The 19,866-nt window shown below is 35.2% G+C and overlaps 2 protein-coding genes across 2 annotated transcripts in view; one reads left to right on the top strand and one right to left on the bottom strand.

Moving 5' to 3' along the window:
• The window catches only part of LOC132050318 (uncharacterized), a 72,234-nt gene that overhangs the window by 31,913 nt on the left and 20,455 nt on the right, over positions 1 to 19,866 (top strand). The gene's annotated exons all lie outside the window — the stretch shown is intronic.
• On the bottom strand, positions 16,008 to 16,385 carry LOC132048942 (uncharacterized mitochondrial protein AtMg00810-like). The gene has a single exon (XM_059439622.1). The coding sequence runs from the start codon at positions 16,383 to 16,385 to the stop codon at positions 16,008 to 16,010; it is 378 nt and encodes a 125-aa protein (XP_059295605.1).

Below are 19,866 nucleotides of genomic sequence, written 5' to 3'. Positions count from 1 at the left end.
TCCAACCAGTTTCAATTCCAAAAATATTAAACAGTTTGTCCTTTTTAAATCACGGATGACAGCCCGAAAATTCTTTTTTTTTTTTTTAGTCATTTTGGAGAAAACATTAAACGTTACTCCATTTTTTAAACTTAACCAAAATCCCTTTTTTTTTCTTTTGCAACTAACCGTGTCATTAAACTAATTTGAGAGCTCAAAATCAAGCCAAGTTCCAATTTTATGCAAAATTGATCATTATCTGAGTTAAAAAAAAAAGTTTTGGCGATCTCCTAAAAATACAAGGTGTTCTTCCTAAGTTCTAGCATGCACAAGGGTTCCATTATTCACATATTCAGTACATATACGATATATACATGTCATTCATCAAGTCAAGAAGAGGGGAGAGAGTAAAAAAACATTTGCAAACAACTGATGGGCCTACCCAAGCCCATCAGTGCCACTTTCACCTATTGGCTGGGCCTTCAAACATTTTAGCTTCCCTTGGTATTTTTTCGTGGACTCGATCAAGAGAAGAGTTGGGCTTCGGCCCAACGAGGTTTATATAAGGTTGATTCGAACACCAAAAGGATTTCACATGGAACACAAAAAAAAAAAAAAAAAAAAAAAAAAAAGAGATTAGTATCTATCTAAGTATTCCTAGTCAAACTAAAAACAAAGACAAACTTTACATTGAAACAAGATAATTGCGCAGTCCCAACAAATATATATAACTGATACGCAAGACACCTGGACATCCAAGCCCAAAATCAGAATGATCGACTAGAGAAAGTCAAGGCCCAAATAGGTTGTTTTAGCAAAATAGGCCAAAAATAAGTTAACCCATGCACCAGGGCAGTCATGGCCCAACAAGTAAAGGAAAAGCTCAAAAACCCAGATGGGCTCAATGATAGCTTGCTTAAAATATCATAATGTAAATAATATACACAAAATATACCAAACCAGTTATGTTAAGTGCATACTTGGGCTTGACAAGACTATAGCAGCTAAGGCACAATATGGGACAACAATTTTAACCCAAAAGAAAACTCAGAATTTCAAACATACACATTTCACTTGGTTCATTTACTTGTTTAGGAGGGTCTCCTAAGACAATAGGTTTATGGGTCATATTCTCAACATGATTCGCGCAGACAGATTCAGATGGAAATTGCTCAACAGGCACCCAAATAAGACCTCATATATCATAAGTTTATTTTTTTATTTTTATTTAAAAAAAAAAAAAAAAACTTAATTGGTTCCCAAATACTACAAGTTGCTTCAAAAGCTTTTTAAATTTTTCCACATGTTATGCGACTTAATACACTAAATCGATCAATCAAAATACATAGCATGGACTTCACAATAGAGTGATCAGAGGGGATATAAAGGATCATGGTTACTTATCAAGCCAACTCATGTGTCACAGACCCAAACCCAAAACTGAAATGAGCAAACAGTCCCATGGGATCATTTTTCTTAACAATAAAATAAAAAATAGGCAATGTCTAGATATACACACCTACCAAACATATTCCATTGATATACACACTCATAGAGATACTAAAACAGCCCAAAAAGGAAAGCTTTTACCCCCTTTTATTCCTGATGCCACACAAGATCCAAGGGGTTTCCAGGAACCCTAGGCATAGTAGACACCAGGGAAGGCTTAAGCTTAATCCCTAAGTGCTATTTGATCTCCCTATTTATGTGTTAAGTTCATAGCATATATGAAAGAGGGAGTGTATATCTACTAGTGACAACAAACAGATTCTCAAGAAACAAAATAACACCAAATTTTAAACAAGAAAGGACATGAATATTTTTTGACAGACTATAAATGAATGCAAACAAGGAGCTCAGCACCAATACTTAATAAAGTAGGACAGGAAATCAACTTTGTTTTCCCTTTTTATTTTATTTTATTTTATTTTTAGTTAAGCCCGATAATGCACTGTTGGTTCACATGATTCAATCAAAACATTTACCAATACTTAAAGGGGAGGACATCAGTTAAAAGAAATAACACTCAAGAGATACAGTCAAGAGGCTAAGAGTTTTGAAGTTAATTAGGTGAAATAGATATAGCATCTTTTTATCAGAGTTGTATACTTAACTAGAGAACATGGTTTTATCCACACACAAGTTTTACTCAACTCTCCACTGCCTATACTCCACCAAATTTAAAAGAAACAGACATGGCCTAAATAATCCTAAGCAATCAACCAAAATATGTGAGTATAATTAAAGGGATTAAAAATCATCAACTTTAACACAGTTAACAGACTATGAGTCAAATGATCTTTAAGCAGATAAACACTTTTGCCAGGATTGAAGAAACTATAACCCAAACTACTCTACAACAAGTAAGCAGCTAGATATGATCAACAAGAGTTATAAAATTCATAATCCTAACCCAGCCCATAGCCATTGTTATTAAGAACTTTAAACACGTAAGCAAGATTCAGTAAAACCCCCCTATTTTTCTATCTAAAACAGGATCGATATAAACTAATTACTTTAAACTAAATAACTAAACATGACTTAGCCATAAGAATAAGCTAAACTAACACAATTACAGGGCATATCCCAACAAATACTAGCAAGTCCTAAGCTAAGCTACATCAAGCTAATTAATCTACTTAAAGTATGACCATACAAAGCAAATAAATGATTAGCACATAATTAAACAAGGATTAACTAAAGGAAGGTAGAAGTACCTTTTTAATGCACAGCCTTGGTTGGGAATGGACTTGGGAGATTTATGCTCCTTTTTACTCCACGCTCAGCCCCAACCACACAAGAACAAGCAAAGTTCGTTAATTTTTTTTACTTAACTCAGAAAATTTAAAGCTTTTCTGATTTATAAAAAAAAATCTTAAGTATTTCGAGTTCAAATGAATATGCAGTGATGCCTGATATTCAATTGATGTCTAACAATGGGATTTGAGGGTTCTATTTATAGAACCCAAATAGTGACCAAAACCCTATTCTCCCCGATGTGGGACAAAGCTATATTCTTGTGAATAAGCCTTGTTTTTCAACCTATCAAGGATTGGGATTTACTCAAAAAATGCATCAATGGTCAGAATCGACCCGACCATGTATCAATTCGCTTATTTCCTCAAGAACAATGAAAATACGAGATTCAAATCGCATACGAAAAAAATCCATTAATGATTTCAGTCATGGCCGTTGCAAAATGCAGAAAAAGCAAAAGGGAGGTGAAGTAATACCGTGTTTGGTGAGAGAAAGAGCGTAGCAATAAATGCACTACCCGATATGGTCACACCAGACCTGAAAAAGGGATAGTACACCTGAAAACTTGCCAGAAATTGCAAATGACGCAAGAGAGAGGCTTCTCGCCTCATGGTGGCGCCTAAGGTTTCAACCGAAACCCTTAGTTAGAAAACAAATGACCCCAAAGGGTCTGTTTTGAAGAGAAGAGGCTGATATATTTTAAGCCACATGGGTCGAGTCTGGCCATATTTGGGCTGGACTCGGCCAACTGAAAAGGAACAGAAAAAAGAGAGCCCACTCGTTCATGGATACATGGGCAGGGAAAAAATCGTATTTTAACAAATAGCTCGAAAATTAAAACGATGTCCACTAAAAAATAAATATAATACCCCATTTAAACTAGTCGGTCAAATTTAAAAGAAATAATAATAATAATAATAATAATAATAATAATAATAATAATAATAATAATAAAAAATAAAAAAAAATTCGTCAAAAGACTTTAATTAAATTGAGCCATGAGCTTGGCTAGTTCAAACCATTGCCATAATTGGCTAATAACCAATTATTTCAATTATAGTCGCTTAATGGCAATTTTCAAAATCAATTACAATTAAAACTCAATAAATTACGATAAAACTCTAATGAATTGACTAAATAGGAATTGAGGGGTAAAACTGGCTAATTTACTTAATTAAACAAACTCTTTGCATTAAACAGAGTAAAATATTTTGTAATTTGGCATTTTAACAATTTAGACAATTAAGTGAATAATTGTGATAAATTTATAAAATGTACAAATTAATTTATAATATTTGTAGAAATTATTTTACCAATTAAAAATGATAAAATATCACCTTAATAATTTTTACAAAATCATTTTGGCTTCTAAAATATATATTTCACTCTGTTTGATATCCAAGGACTCTGAGCGACTAAAATAAATCACGGGAGGTCAAAAATTAGGTGTCAACACCATTAACGTCTACCCTTTGATTATTAGTCCTAGAGTTTTCTATTCGGTTCACTGGCTAGGGTATGATGCATCCACGGAAACGTACTCAACATACTTATCACCACACACTGTGACTCTCTAAACCCATCAGATGTAACACAGAAATTCTGGGACTCTGTAACTCATTCTTACGCCAACACCTTCATGCATGATCAGAACCTCTTAGACAGTTTAACACAATTATAAGAGATGCATAACGTAAATATAGTAGAATGACAATATATAAACATGAGGATATGAAGGTATGTAATGCAATGCAATGGCCCAATACACAAACTGTACATACATGCTAATTTGTGTCTTTGCCCAATAGTCATGACCTGCAAGGGACCCATGGTGTCCATGTAACACTCGTTCCAGAACGAACCTCGGACCATGAGCTCACAACTAGGCCACATCCTCACCCCCCTGTCAAATGTGTCTTTAATCTAGGTCACATCCTCACCCCCTGTCAAATGTGTCTTTTCAAATATATATATATATATATCCAACCCAACTCGGCCATAAAACCGAGTAGTACAATTGATATTTACTCAGACTTTCCGCTCCATGATGCGTCCAATAAATGCAAGCAAATATATGCAACGATGCTAATAAATAAACTCAATATCATGGAACATGCCCTGGACAAGCACAACACTATTATGCCTTAGCTTCAACCCACCCAATACAACCCTTTTTTTTTTTACAAGAACGAACAACCGTACGAATATTGCAAATAACTCAACAATTTATTGCGGAAACTAAATAAACCTCGGAATAATTATGCTTACCTGCGGGGTAACCTTCCTTAATAGAGACAAGTGACCTCTCCCAAATCCGTAACACACAGACATCAACAACACTTAGAACTTAGTATCCATTTATACACTCGCTATTATCCTAATTACTATATAGATACACATTCTATTAAATTATGAGTATATCCATCCGAACTTCGTGTCCGAAGACCTAATCATGATTTCTCCCATCAATTCTATACGTATATACGACGCACTAATCAAAGTCTAACTCAAGTAAACCGTAACCTAGCTCGATGACGAGTCGCTATTCGATCTTCCATGAAGTATCCACCCTCCTAGCTTTTATCCGAAATCCGTGAGAGATGATAGTTGATGGAGAAGATGTGAAGAATGTTGGAGGAGCCTCTTTTTCTTGGTGTCAAGGGTTTTTCTTAATGTAAAACCTAATAGCAGCCTTGAATGGTCTTTTATTAAAAAGGAGGGTGAAATATAATTTTATTAAAAAGGAGGGTGAAATATAAAACTAAGTGTGGAAAAGCGCATCCACTGGTAGGCTCGCTACGGCGAGACCGCTGTGGCTGTGCCTTGTCCGCTGCGGCGGACCAAACTTTCCCGGGCCCACGACTTATAACACTTTCCGAAACTGATTTTTCCAACTATTAATCATTTAGACTCCCCATGGGGCTTACCAATTAAGATCTTAGGCCTAGATTTGATACGGGTTTGCGAAGTATTAAATAACAACCGGGCGGGTCGTTACAGGCATAACCAAAAAAAAAATTATCTTCTTTTTAAAACTTCATAAAATAACTTTGTAAAGATATTTTATTTATAGTTTTTGTTTGTTTTTTAGAAGTTATATTTTAATATACTTAATTGGTTACGAATATACCTCTATGGGGGTGTAGGTGTTTGATTTTCATCATATAGGAGGTGTAAGTGATTGATTTTAAAATATAAGGGGCGTATTCAAAACTAAGTCATATTATCAGAGTGTTTAGTGTAATCTATATGTAATATAAAGCTAGGCAATAGGAAAAGTGATGTGGCGCCTCTCACTAATAGAAAAAGATGTTTTTCCCACCGACATTTAGTGGGAAATTTGTGCTATAAAACATGATTTTCCACCTCATTCCCACCGAACCAGCTCACTGGGAAAACGTATGGTGGGAAACTGGTTCCCGTTGAAACGCTGGGAAGCTTCATACTTTTTCTGTGTGAAAACACTAGTATTTAAGTTTTGTCCAACGACATTCAGTGGGAAAATAACCATTGAATATTTTTTAGTGGGAAAATAGAGATGTTTTAGTGGTGTCTCTATGGTCTAGAAACTCATTTATCTTTTTTCTCCTTTTTTTGGATCTTTTTTCTATTTTTTCTCATTTATATGCTATGCAAAAAACTCAAAATCACTCATTAAACTCTCTTAATTATGTTAAATGTGCTTCAGTTTTTTTTCTTCCGGAGATGAATCAAATGTTGCAACAATTAATGAAAATAATTGTGGAAAATTGAAAGCTAGCGTTCCTAATTGTACGTGGCTGTTACGTCAATTTAATAATAGCCTATTTATGTCCTTCCTCATTGTTAAATACTAGTACTATTTATCTCTTTTCCTAAAACTCCTCTACTTCCCTTGTGTTGCGTTACATTTTCGTAGTAAAAGGTAGTAGTACTTAAGGTAGTAATTGTTGGTATCTCAAAGGTATGTATTCTCGTATTTGGTGCTGCAAATTTTTTACAATCCACGACATTACTCTCTTGATGGAAGGGCATTGCAATTTCAACTGCTCCCATGTTGGCTGTTGTCACATATTTTACGCAAAATCTTGATTAGATTTTCTCAGTCGGGAATGCTAAACATGACCAGCCAAGAGTGTGAATCAGCATTCAGAAAATGGACAAGAAAGATCTCACATAGATCTGACGGTACGTAATTGCACCTGCAAAGTTGTAGCCTTAATCTTTGAGAATTAGATTATGCATATATTGTGCTGCAAGCATGTCCATGTTATATCCGCCTATATTGCTTGACTCTTCTTGGTTGGCATCAACAGTTTCGAGATTGGGATTTGAGAGGGAGGGAAGTAGGATTGGCTAGGATCGGGGTTTAAGTTTTGTATAGAATCAAATATGAAAAAGGTCAAATATGGAAAATATTTTTCTTAAGCTTGTAAGTAAACTAACCATACAAAAGTAACGACCCTTAGTTTTTCGGAGTAATCTGTAGTAGATTTCATAAGGTTCCTTCTCATTTGCTCCAGCACATTGACAATTGATACTTGATTCCAAACCCCGGCCACTCCGGCACTAACTGTTATTACTTCATCGATGTATGCATGCTGAAGGAGCATTTTAATATTATTTTATTAAAATATTAAAGTGTCTTATTTAGTCCTAATTACTCCTATACTTTATGGCCATAAAGTTGGCAGAAATGGGTCAACTTTTCCTCACGTTTTTTGTGCCTTTAAGGCCATTACTTTTGTTTTTATTGTCTCATTATTCATATGAGTTATGGATGAATGTGGTCTTATTTTCTTTTGTAACCTCCTACTCATAATTCTCCCATATTCTCCATATTTACACCATCTTAATACCCCATTATTCCACTCTGTCATCCAATTCAATTCAAGAATGAATTTTTCAACTATAAATAGTTTGTCATCTTTATTTTGTGTAGATAGAGAAAAATATAGTGTATGAAAAGTGAGTTAAAAAAAGGAGAGAGTTTTTTCTAGTTGAAGGAAGGTGTTCTTTTTTGTGGAGCTTTGGACTCAACATCTTGTCGAGTTTGTTGAGTTATACGACGTGATCGGGGCATTGTTGTATCCTGGAGGGGACAAGTCGAAAGATTACCGCCGGACCGGTAGATTTCTTTGCGGTGGGCTTGAATCTCCTTAAAGAGAGCGAGATATCCGCACCTCAGCCGAAGATATTTTTATTTCTTCATTTTATTATTCAATTGTAATTGTAATTTCATTGTATTATCAACAACAATTTTAAGGAGATACACATGGCTACAATCGAAAAATCCGCGGATGTCAAAGTAGGAGATCTTAACAAGCCATTTCGGTTCAACGGTACTCATTTTAAGAGATGGAAGGGTAAAGTACTTTTCTACTTAAGTCTTCTCAATGTTTCTTATGTGTTAACTGAGAAGAATCCAAATAAAGTAGACAACTCTTCCATGAATGATGAAGAACTTATTTCTCTTCAAGAAAAAATTGAAAAGTACGATGAAGATTCATATAAGTGTCGGTATTATTTACTTAATTGTCTATCAGATAATTTTTATGATTATTATGATAGAACTTACTCTACTGCAAAGAAAATTTGGAAAGCGTTGCAGAGTAAATATGATACCGAGGAGGCTGGAGCAAAAAAATATGCTGCTAGTAGATTTTTCGTTTCCAAATGGTGGACAACAAATCAGTGGTAGATTAAGCTCAAGATTTTATAATGATCGTTGGAGAGCTTAGGTCCGAGGAGAATTGGAGATAACCTTGTTGTTTGTGGCATAATAGATAAACTTCCACCTTCATGGAAGGAATTTCAAAAAACTATGCGCCACAAACAAAAGGAAACCTCTCTTGAGACGTTGATTATGCGAATCCGCATGGAGGAAGAGGCAAGGGGCCAAGATGCACTTTTGCAAACGGAAGAGAGCAACTTACAACCCGTCACAAATAAGGTAAATTTAATTACTTCAAATAATGTTGCTCCTAATGCTAACAAAAATACCTCTATGAAGCCTAAGAAGAAAATATTCAAGAAAAATAATGGTAGACCTCCCAAGAAAAATAATGGTGGTAACAACCAAGCACAAAATGGAGGACCATGCTTTGTCTGTGGCAAGAGTGGGCATATTGCTCAATTTTGCAAGTTTCGAAAACGTGGTCCTACACCTCAGGCGAACGTTACCGAAGAGCCACTTGTGGCGGTGATAACAGACATAAATATGGTTGAAAATGTTGATGGATGGTGGGCTGATTCTGGTGCAAACCGTCATGTCTGCTATGACAAAGATTGGTTCAAAGTGTATACTCCATTTGAGGAGCCCAAAACCATCATGCTTGGTGATTCTCACACTACTCAAGTGCTTGGAAAGGGAGATGTAGAGTTGAGCTTTACCTCAGGAAGGGTATTAACTTTAAAAGATGTACTTTTTACTCTTTCCATGAGAAAAAATTTGATGTCTAGTTTTCTTCTTAATAAAGCAGGCTTCAAACAAATTATTGAGTCTGATCAATATGTAATAGTGAAAAAAGGTATTTTTGTGGGAAAGGGGTATGCTTGTGATGGGATGTTTAAGTTGAATGTTGAGATGAATAAAGTTACTAATTCTGTTTACATGCTTTCTTCCACTATATTTTTGGCATGCTCGTTTGTGTCATATTAATAATCGTTATGTGGGAATCATGAGTAGTTTAGGATTAATCCCAATGATTAAAAAGGATTTTGAAAAATGTGAAGCTTGTAGTAAAGCCAAAATCACAAAAAGGCCTCATTTTCAAGTTGAAAGAAAAACTGAATTGTTAGAGTTAATTCATACTGATATTTGTGAACTTGGAGGAATTTTAACTCGTGGAGGAAATAGATATTTTATTGCTTTTATTGATGATTTTTCTAAGTATACATATGTTTTCTTGATGAAAAATAAAAGTGATGCTTTTGAAAATTTTAAAATTTATCTCCATGAAGTTGAAAATCAGTTTGGTAGAAAAATAAAAAGAATTAGAAGTGATAGAGGCCGTGAATATGAGTCTAATGAGTTTAATTCTTTTGTTAGATCATTGGGAATAATTCATGAAACTACTCCACCTTATTCTCCTGCGTCTAATGGTGTAGCGGAGAGAAAAAATAGAACTTTGGTTGAGTTGACTAATGCCATGCTTATTGAGTCTAGTGCACCTCTATGGGGTGAAGCTATTTTAACTGTTTGTTATGTGTTGAATCGTGTCCCTCATAAAAAGACAAAATTAACGCCATTTGAATTGTGGAAAGGTCACAAGCCAAATTTGGGATATCTAAGAGTTTGGGGTTGTCTAGCTTATGTAAGGCTAATGGATCCCAAAATAAGTAAATTGGGTAAAAAAATTACTACTTGTGCTTTTCTTGGTTATGCCTCAAATAGTACAGCCTATAGATTTTTTAGTTTTGAAGATAATATAATAATAGAATCAGGTGATGCTATTTTTCATGAAAATAAATTTCCATTTGATTCTAAAAATAGTGGGGGTCATAGGACTAACGAAAATATTTTGTCACTACCTAGTTCTTCTACTTGCTTTTGAAAAATAAAGAAAGTGATGATTTTGAGTTAAGAAGAAGTAAAAGAGCTAGAGTAGAAAAAGATTTTGGTCCTGATTTTTATGTTTTTAATGTTGGAAATGACCCTCTCAATTTACAAGAAGCTTTATCTTCACATGATGCTATTTTTTGGAAAGAGGCTGTAAATGATGAAATGGAATCACTTATTTCCAATAAAACTTGGAAGTTAGTTGATTTACCACCGGGTTGTAAAACAATTGGGTGTAAATGGGTCCTTAGAAAAAAGTTAAAACCGGATGGCTCTGTTGATAAATATAAGGCTAGACTAGTTGCTAAAGGTTTTAAACAACTAGAAGGCCTAGAATTTTTTATACTTTTTCGATACTTTTTCTCCGGTAACTAGAATTACATCCATAAGGCTTTTAATTGCTATTGCTGCAATTTTTGATTTGCATATTCACCAAATGGATGTAAAAACTGCTTTTTTAAATGGGGACCTAAATGAGAAAATTTATATGGAACAACCCGAAGGTTTTGTTGAAGCAGGCCAAGAAAGCAAAGTATGTAAACTTACTAAATCCCTATATGGCTTGAAACAGGCACCAAAGCAATAGCATGAGAAATTTGATTCGCATGATTGAAAATGGTTTTAAAACAAACGAGTGTGATAAGTGCATCTATCATAAGTCTTGGAATAATTCACATGTTATTGTTTGCCTCTATGTTGATGATTTATTGATCTTTGGCTCTAACATGAATGTTATTAGTGAAACTAAAAATATTCTTAGAAGCCATTTTGACATGAAAGATCTTGGTGAGGCAAATTTTATTCTTGGAATAAAAATTACTAAAACGTGTGATGGAATTTTCCTTGACCAGTCACATTATGTTGAGAAAATTTTGAAAAAATATAACTTTCTTGATTGCAAGCATGTTGTAACTCCTTTTGATTCAAGTATTCACTTGTTTCCTGTTCAAAGTGAAAATGATGTGATAAATCAAAAGGAATATGCTAGCTTAATTGGAAGTTTGAGATATGTGACTGATTGCACTAGGCCTGATATTGCGTATACAGTTGAGTACTTAGCAGGTTTACAAGCAAGCCAGGTAGTGAACATTGGCATGCCATAACGAGAGTTATGAAATATTTAGTTGGTACAAAAACCTATGGCTTGTTTTATAAAAAATATCCTGCTGTACTTGAAGGCTTTTCTGATGCAGATTGGAACACTTTATCTGGTGATTCCTGTTCTACCACTGGTTATATTTTTACGTTGGCAGGTGGTGCTATTTGTTGGAAATCAAAAAAGCAAACGATTATTGCTAACTCTACCATGGAGGTGAACTAATTGCTTTAGCTTCAACTAGTGAAGAAGCGAATTGGTTAAGAGATTTATTATTTCAAATTCCTTATTTTGAAAAACCAATTCCTCCTATTTTAATTCATTGTGATAGCACCGCTGCAATTGGTAGAGTTCAAAACCGTTATTATAACGGTAAATCCAGACCTATAAGGAGAAAACACAGTACTGTGAGATCATATTTGACAAGTGGTACCATTAACGTTGATTATGTCAAATCTTGTGATAATCTTGCAGATCCACTAACCAAGGCCTTGGCAAGAGAAAAGGTCTGGAGCACATCGAGGGGGATGGGGTTGAAGCCCATAAATTCATGAGTCGTATATGAGGAAACCCAACCTGAGGACTAGAGATCCTATAACCAGGTTCAATGGGAAAAACGAATCGTATGATGACTTATTGAGAAAATGCACAATTTTATTTATTCCCTCCCTATGGTGTGGGTGTATTATTCTGTAACAATTTGTGGAGGTTGAGTTTATAAACTCTTAATGAAACTCTGTAGCTCGTATGAGCGGGGTGTTAAGTTACAGAAGCACTCTTGACAGATTTCACCTATGTGAGTGTGGAAGTAGGCCGCTTCCTATGAGAATTGGGCTCGTTCTCAAAAGCACTCATGAAACCGGGATAGCACAAGGCCGTAATGTGCTGGCTGTGAAAGCTCATGTTAACACCTTGATTATTATGTGTAAGCAATAATTCTTTATTTCCCTAAAGCAGTCATAGTTCAAGTCTGAGACCACTACGGCTCTGGAGTAAAGATTATTGTTTTACTAAATGGAGGTTCAATGCAGAGCACACCTTCATTATGCATAATAGTCTTCCTTCAGCTGGTAAACTCTCTTATTAATATTAAAATGAGTGGGGTATTGAAGGAGCATTTTAATATTATTTTATTAAAATATTAAAGTGTCTTATTTTGTCCTAATTACACCTATACTTTATGGCCATAAAGTTGGCAGAAATGGGTCAACTTTTCCTCACGTTTTTTGTGCCTTTAAGGCCATTACTTTTGTTTTTATTGTCTCATTATTCATATGAGTTATGGATGAATGTGGTCTTATTTTCATTTGTAACCTCCTACTCATAATTCTCCCATATTCTCCATATTTACACCATCTTAATACCCCATTATTCCACTCTCTCATCCAATTCAATTCAAGGATGAATTTTTCAACTATAAATAGTTTGTCATCTTTATTTTGTGTAGATAGAGAAAAATATAGTGTATGAAAAGTGAGTTAAAAAAAGAGAGAGTTTTTTCTAGTTGAAGGAAGGTGTTCTTTTTGGTGGAGCTTTGGACTCAACATCTTGTCCAGAGTTTATTGAGTTATACGACGTGATCGGCCGTTGTATCCTGGAGAGGACAAGTCGAAAGATTCTGCTGGACCGGTAGATTTCTTTATGATGGGCTTGAATCTCCTTAAAGAGAGCGAGATATCCGCGCCTCAGCCGAAGATATTTTTATTTCTTCATTTTATTATTCAATTGTAATTGTAATTTCATTGTATTATCAACAACACATGCATTAGTATGTACATTGCAAATTAATAGGCAACAAATGCTTAATTTTAGTTAGTTTTTCATTGGTTGATATTACTATATATAATGAACTTGCATTGGGTTCTTCTTTTTTCAATTCTACTTTTCTCAATTTTTAGCAATATTCTCTTTTCCTTTCTCATTTTTATCTGATTGTCTCATATTTTACCGAGACAATGTGTTAGAAACTTTATTTTCTTAAATTTTGCATCTAATTAAATTATGACAAACAAATTGGGATGAAGATAAATATATTTAATAGTTAAAGTTAAAGCTAGAAAGATCGGCAAAGGATAGTAGAACAGGCAAGCTTTGTAATCATAGAGTACCTTGGCTTATAATTATAAAGTAGCTTGGCTTATAATTGATTTTAGAAGACAGCTAATAAAGATGTTTGTAAACAAGCATCACAAGCGCATGATCAAATTAAAACATGAGAATACACAGGATAACCTAACATATAGGCGTAAGAAAAATATCAATCCAAATTCGAAAAAGCCAAAAGTAAGCAGATAAATAACACATCATAAATTATTCCACTACCTAAAGTTAATTGTCTTCATAAGTCTGTGCTTCGTGAAATTTCTGTACTTCCAAAGTAGCGATTGATTCAAATTTCAGGATATGACTTATTTTCTGAATGTTTTATTCATTTGCCTGAAAATAAAATTAATATATTGAAGTATATTTAAGCAGTGTAACAGTAATCTTTTGACAAAGCTGATTTAAAGAGGTTAAAATCTCCAGCACCTCTACTAGTCCAAAGCTCATTTATTCCACAGTAATAAAGGTAATAACATCCTCTGGCAAATTGATCGTGTTATCCGTGAAGATAAACTATTTATGCCTGTGATATAATCATTTATAAAATTTATTTTTGTATGCATATTAAGATTTTTTTAATCTCCTCAATCTTGGCTACTTTCACAAGAAAAGAATTTTATACATTTTGTTTGTTACTTTCACACCGCAAAGCGCGGTCACATTCACTAGTTATAATTATGTCCACTTGTCAAGTAATAAGCTAGTCTCGCATAAATAATGTTGGTTATGTGACCCACACTATATATAATGTTTACTAAGACAACAAAGAACTGAAAAACTCAATGATAAGTACTTGGGAAAATGTGAAATTTTGAACCTTGAGTTATCGTTTTATTCTGCTCCCGGTCCTTGTATTATTCGACAAAGCATATTTAACATTTAACTAAACATATCCTCTGATTTTGGTCCGTTATGTTAACTGAAGCTAAGAGAAAGAAAAAAACATAGAGAATCTTTTGCTCATGATGATTTAGCGGAACTTTTGAAGAAACGCTACTCAAACTTATGGGTGAACTTAGTCAAACTGCCTCAGGTAGCCATGAAAATTTGGAACTCTGAGCATGGGAATGTCTACTGACCATCTCTTAATACTCTCTTTATCCCAATTTATGTGAAGGTGTTTGACCAGGAACGGATTTTAAGAATGAAAGAAGAACTTTTGAAACTTGTACTCTAAAACAAGCCATAGATATTTGCGTGGCTACAAATCATCTCATTTAAAGTAAAATGGACATTTAAAGTTAAAATATTACTAAATATAGAAAAATGTCATTCTTTTTTTAACTGACTGAATAGGAAAGAGTGTCGTCACATAAATTGGCACGGAGGAAGTAGGAAATATGGCAAGTCAAGAAACTCATTATATTCAGGATTGGGCTCCTCTCCATTTTCCGCAAGTTCCTATTTAGATTAGTGACACTTGTCCTATTTACTTATTAATGGTCCAAATTTACTTAACTAATCAATAATCTTAATCATGGTTAATATATCATTACTCTAGGAAAAAAAATACTCTCTGACTTTGGTAAGAAATCTTCATCTCCAAAATTATCACTTTTAAAGTTTTTACCTAGAAAAATTTAAAGTATTTGTCTGGAAAATACAGAACACTGATTTTGGTTGTTGATAAGTTTACATGCACCATTTTCGTATTAGTTCTATGTCAAATGGTGAGTCATGACTTCCATTTTATTTCTGTTAATTGGCAAAGCTATCTAGCTTTTGTAAATATGCAATGATTGTTTACAGCAAAACAAGAACTCCCAAAACTACAGATGATGATGTTAAATTTTTGAAAATTTATAAAAGAAATTTGTTCAACCATTTTTTTTCAAAATGGTGATAACCTCCGCTAAAGAAGCAAATAGGTTACATGTAATTATCTTCATCTAGGATTTTATTAAGGCTGCTTATCATTGTTTTAAGAACAGTTTTAAAAATGAAGATTTCTTACCAAAGTTAGAGGGTAACTTTACCAAGAATAAAGGTTTATATCAACCATGATTAAAATTATTGATTAGTTAAATAAATCTAAATCACTAATATGTAAAATAGGACAAGTGTCTGAAGTAAAATAAGATGAAAGAGATAAAGTGAAGGGTTGAAGCATACAGCGTTGCTTCTGTGTTCTTATATTTATAAGGGGAAGTTACAACATGTATCTACCTAAATGATAAGTACAAGGATAAACTCAAAGTAGAGTCCTACTACAAATAATATACAAGAAGATAACTCTAACACCCTCCCTCAATCTAAATGGGAAGAATGAACGTGAAGATTGGCAGTTAGCTCACGAAAACGAGTAGAGGGCAAAACTTTGGTGAACAAATCTGCAAGTTGTTCAGAGGTATGAACATGAGAAACCACCAAGTCACCATGACTGATCTTTTCCCGAACAAAATGATAATCCAATGCAACATGCTTGGTAAGAGAGTGAAAAACTGGATTATGCGCTAGGTGGATGGCTCCAATGTTGTCACATTTTGCAGAGACCGGAGAAGTAAGAAAACTACCAAGATCACGGAGCATGTATTAGAGCTGTGTAGCTAGCCTCGGTAGCTGACAGCAAAGAGCTCTATACTCAGCTTCAGTACTAGAGCGTGCAACTGTAGGTTGTTTCTTCGCGGACCAAGAGATGAGATTTGAACCAAGAAAAATGCAGAAACCAGATGTTGATCGTCTTGTGGCAGAGCAACCAGCCCAATTGGAGTCAGAATGAATAGTAAGCGCAAGAGGAGAATTTTTGTACAACTGCAAGCCCCAATCAGCTGTGCCACTTAGGTACCTGAAGATGCGCTTTACTGCCTGAAGATGTAATTGCCTCGGCTGGTGAAGAAATTGAGAAGCAAGGTTGACAGCAAATTGAATGTCTGGCCGAGTGAAAGACAAGTACTGTAGACTCCCAACCATTTGACGATAGGTAGAAGGATCTTCAAGCAACGAAGATGAAGTGGAATTCCAGTCAAGCTTCTTTGTGGAGTGGAGTAAGTACAGATTTACACTTCTCTAGTTTAAACCGATGAAGGATAGAAGTGATATAACGTTGTTGCACCAATAGAAGCCCCGAGGAATTAGACTTCAATTCAATGCCAAGAAAGTAACTAAGAGGGCCTAAGTCCTTCATTGAGAATTCCATACTCATGGAAGAGATGAACTGAGATATCAATGTCTTTGAAGAGCCAAAAACAGCTATATCGTCCACATAAATCAAAAGAATTATGGAATCACTGCCCGAGTGAAAGATGAACATGCTATGGTCTGAGATACATTGCTTAAAACCAAGATCAAAAAGAAAACGGGCAAGACGATGGAACCAAGCACATGGTGATTGTTTAAGACCATAGAGAGCACGTTGCAACTTGCATACATAATGAGGATAATCTGGATGTACGAAGCCCTTTGGTTGGCGCATACAAACTGTCTCAGATAACTCACCATGTAGGAATGCATTTGACACATCAAGTTGGTGCATGAACCAGTTTCGTTGAAGGGCCAAAGATAATACCAAACGAATTGTGCTAGTCTTGAAAACAGGAGCAAAGGTCTCAAAATAATCTACTCTGGACTGCTGTGAAAAACCTTGAGCCACTAACCGAGCTTTAAATTTTTCAACAGAGCCATTAGTGCAAAATTTAATACGAAACACCCATTTGTTGCCAACGATATTTGCATTTGCAGGAGGAGGTACCAAAGTCCAAGTTTTATTTTGGACAAGAGCATCAAATTCGACACTCATTGCTTGCATCCAACGCGGATCTTTAGAAGCTTGAGCAAATGTGGTAGGTTCAGATAAAATGGAACTAGTTGAAGCTATTAAAGAAGGAAGAATACGTGGTTTGAGTGAACCAGTTTTAGAACGAGTAATCATGTGATGGGAATTTGATTGTACAGTGGTTGGAGTGGAGGTAGGCAAAGTAAAATTGCCAAAGAAAGATTGACTTTGTATGGGTTGTGCTTGAGATAAAGCAACACGTTCAGAAGAAAAGTTTAAAGTAGCTGCAGGACGTTGGTTCAAAGAGGAGTTAGAGATATCATCTGAGAATGAGAGAGAAGCTAGAGAGAATTGTTTAGAAGCTTGAAGGCGAGAATCACGGGAATCAGGTGACTGGAATATAGAAGTTTGAAGACTTCTACTAGGTGTGAGCTACTGCATATTTTCAGGGGTAGGAGTTATTAAATTAACATAATTACTTTTATTTGCATTGGACAAACATGAAGAATGTGGAGCAGCGGGAAGTCCCGTTTGGAACAAATCAGGAGAAGCTCCCCCAGAAGGAAGTGATAAGACTTAGAGGAGTTATCAAGAACAGTAGGCGATGAGATAGATTTAGGTGAGTTGGCGCATGAGTAGGAAAGAAAGTCAGAAAGGGAAAAGAGTCTTCAACAAAATGAACATGCCGAGAGATGATAACTCTATTGGAACTAGGATCCAAGCACTTAAAACCTTTTTGTTTATCAGATGAACCAAGGAATAAACAAGGCTTTGATCGAGGTTCAAATTTGGAGCAAGAACCAAATGCCACAAAGGGATAACAAAGGCATCCAAATACACGAATCAAATTATAATCTGGCACACGACCATAAAGTCTTTCAAACGGTGATTTAAAATGTAGCACTGGAAGGGAAGTAATATTAATAAGGAAGACAGCATACAAACAAGCATCAGCCCAAAATTGAAAAGACATAGATGCCTGAAAAATAGGACAGCGTAGGACATTTGCAATATGTCTATGTTTTCGCTCGGCCCGCCCATTTTGAGCAGATGTGTGAGGACAAGAAAAGCGATGGACTATGCCATTTTGTTTGAAGAATGAGTTAAAGTTATTGTTAACTTATTCTCCACCTCCATCGGACTGGAAATAAGAAATGGAGGTGTGAAAAACATTTTTAACCATTGTATAAAATTCTTTGAATTTGTCAAAGGATTCAGATTTTTCGCGCATCAAGTAAACCCAAGAGAATTTAGTGTAATCATCAAGGAATAAAATGTAATAACGATAGCGTAATTTGAGACCATAGAAGCATGCCATACATTGAATGAATTAAAACAAAGGGAGAATTTGCATTAGTACTTGATAAAGGAAAAGATATTCGAGTTTGTTTGCCTAAATGACAAACATTACAAGAATTATTGCTAACGGAAGAAGTACTACGAATCAATTTTCTAGCAACTAAAGAACTAAGAGACTCTCGGCCAGGATGTCCGAGACGCTGGTGCTAAAGGGAAGGCGGCAAAATCTTAGCAAAGAGACCAAAGTTGGAAAAGCCAGGCGGAGCGACACGTAGAGGATAAAGAGAACCAAAATTGTTACAGTGGAGCAATGTCGTTCTGGTCTTCATGTCCTTGACAAAAAACCAGAGTTAGTAAACTGAATAAAACAATTATTATCAGCACATAAGCGTTGAATTGAAAGTAGATTTTTAGCAAAAGAAGGAACATATAAAACTTTCTTTAAGAGAAGAGGCTTAGAAGTTGTTGGAAGAGTAGAGGAACCAGTAGATTTAATTGGAAGAAGAGTACCATATCCAACCATGACTTGAGAAGAACCAGAATAAGGAGTGTGAGAAGTAAGAGTAGAAGGATCATTAGTCATGTGCGCAGATACCCCGGAGTCTGGCTACCAAACTGTTGGTTGAACCTCCTCCAAATTCATTGCAGCAAATGATTTAGGAATATTGTTAGCCACAAAGGAATGATTGAACCTGTTTCTACACTCCAACCTTTAGTGTGATTATAGTGAAAACAAATTTGACATTGTTTAGCAGGAACGAAAGAGGCTCTACCCAAAATACCAGTAGCAGGGGAAGGAGGCCGAGATTGATTTTGAAAACCAGACCATGAAGAGTTTTGGTATTCTCGACCTCTATCATACTGTCCCTTGTTATTTTTGCCACGACCTCGTCCATGGGAATGTGCTTTTGCAGACCGATTTCCATTAAAAGAGGACGATGAATTAGACGTGTTCTTTCCTTGAGTTGACACCATCAAAGCAGTTTGAGGACTTGATTCTTCAGAAACATTTGCATTAATGTGAGCTTCTTCAGTGAGAAGAAGTTGTCATAATGCAATAAAAGAAGGAAGTGATCCAGTAGCATTCAATTCGGACAAAAAGGTACGATAGGATGACGGTAATCCCTATAAAGCTTGAGTGACTAAATCATCATCAGTCACCGGTTTAACAATTGCCCTGAGAGAGCAAGCAATAGAGTGAAGTTGCTGAAGATAATCCTCCATAGAAAGGGAACCTTTCTTGAAATTTTGAAACTTGAACTTAAGGTGAATAACGGAGGAAGAGACTTGGTCTAAATATAGGGAAGCTAGGGTGTCCCAAGCCTATTTTGATGTCTCGCAAGCATAGTTCAAAAGTGTGTCAAGAACAGCAGAAGAAAG

Source organism: Lycium ferocissimum, chromosome 3 (genome assembly GCF_029784015.1).
Source record: "Lycium ferocissimum isolate CSIRO_LF1 chromosome 3, AGI_CSIRO_Lferr_CH_V1, whole genome shotgun sequence".
Lineage (NCBI taxonomy): Eukaryota > Viridiplantae > Streptophyta > Magnoliopsida > Solanales > Solanaceae > Lycium > Lycium ferocissimum.
Note: the sequence above shows the minus strand (reverse complement) of the source record. Positions and strands in the feature narration are given on the sequence as shown.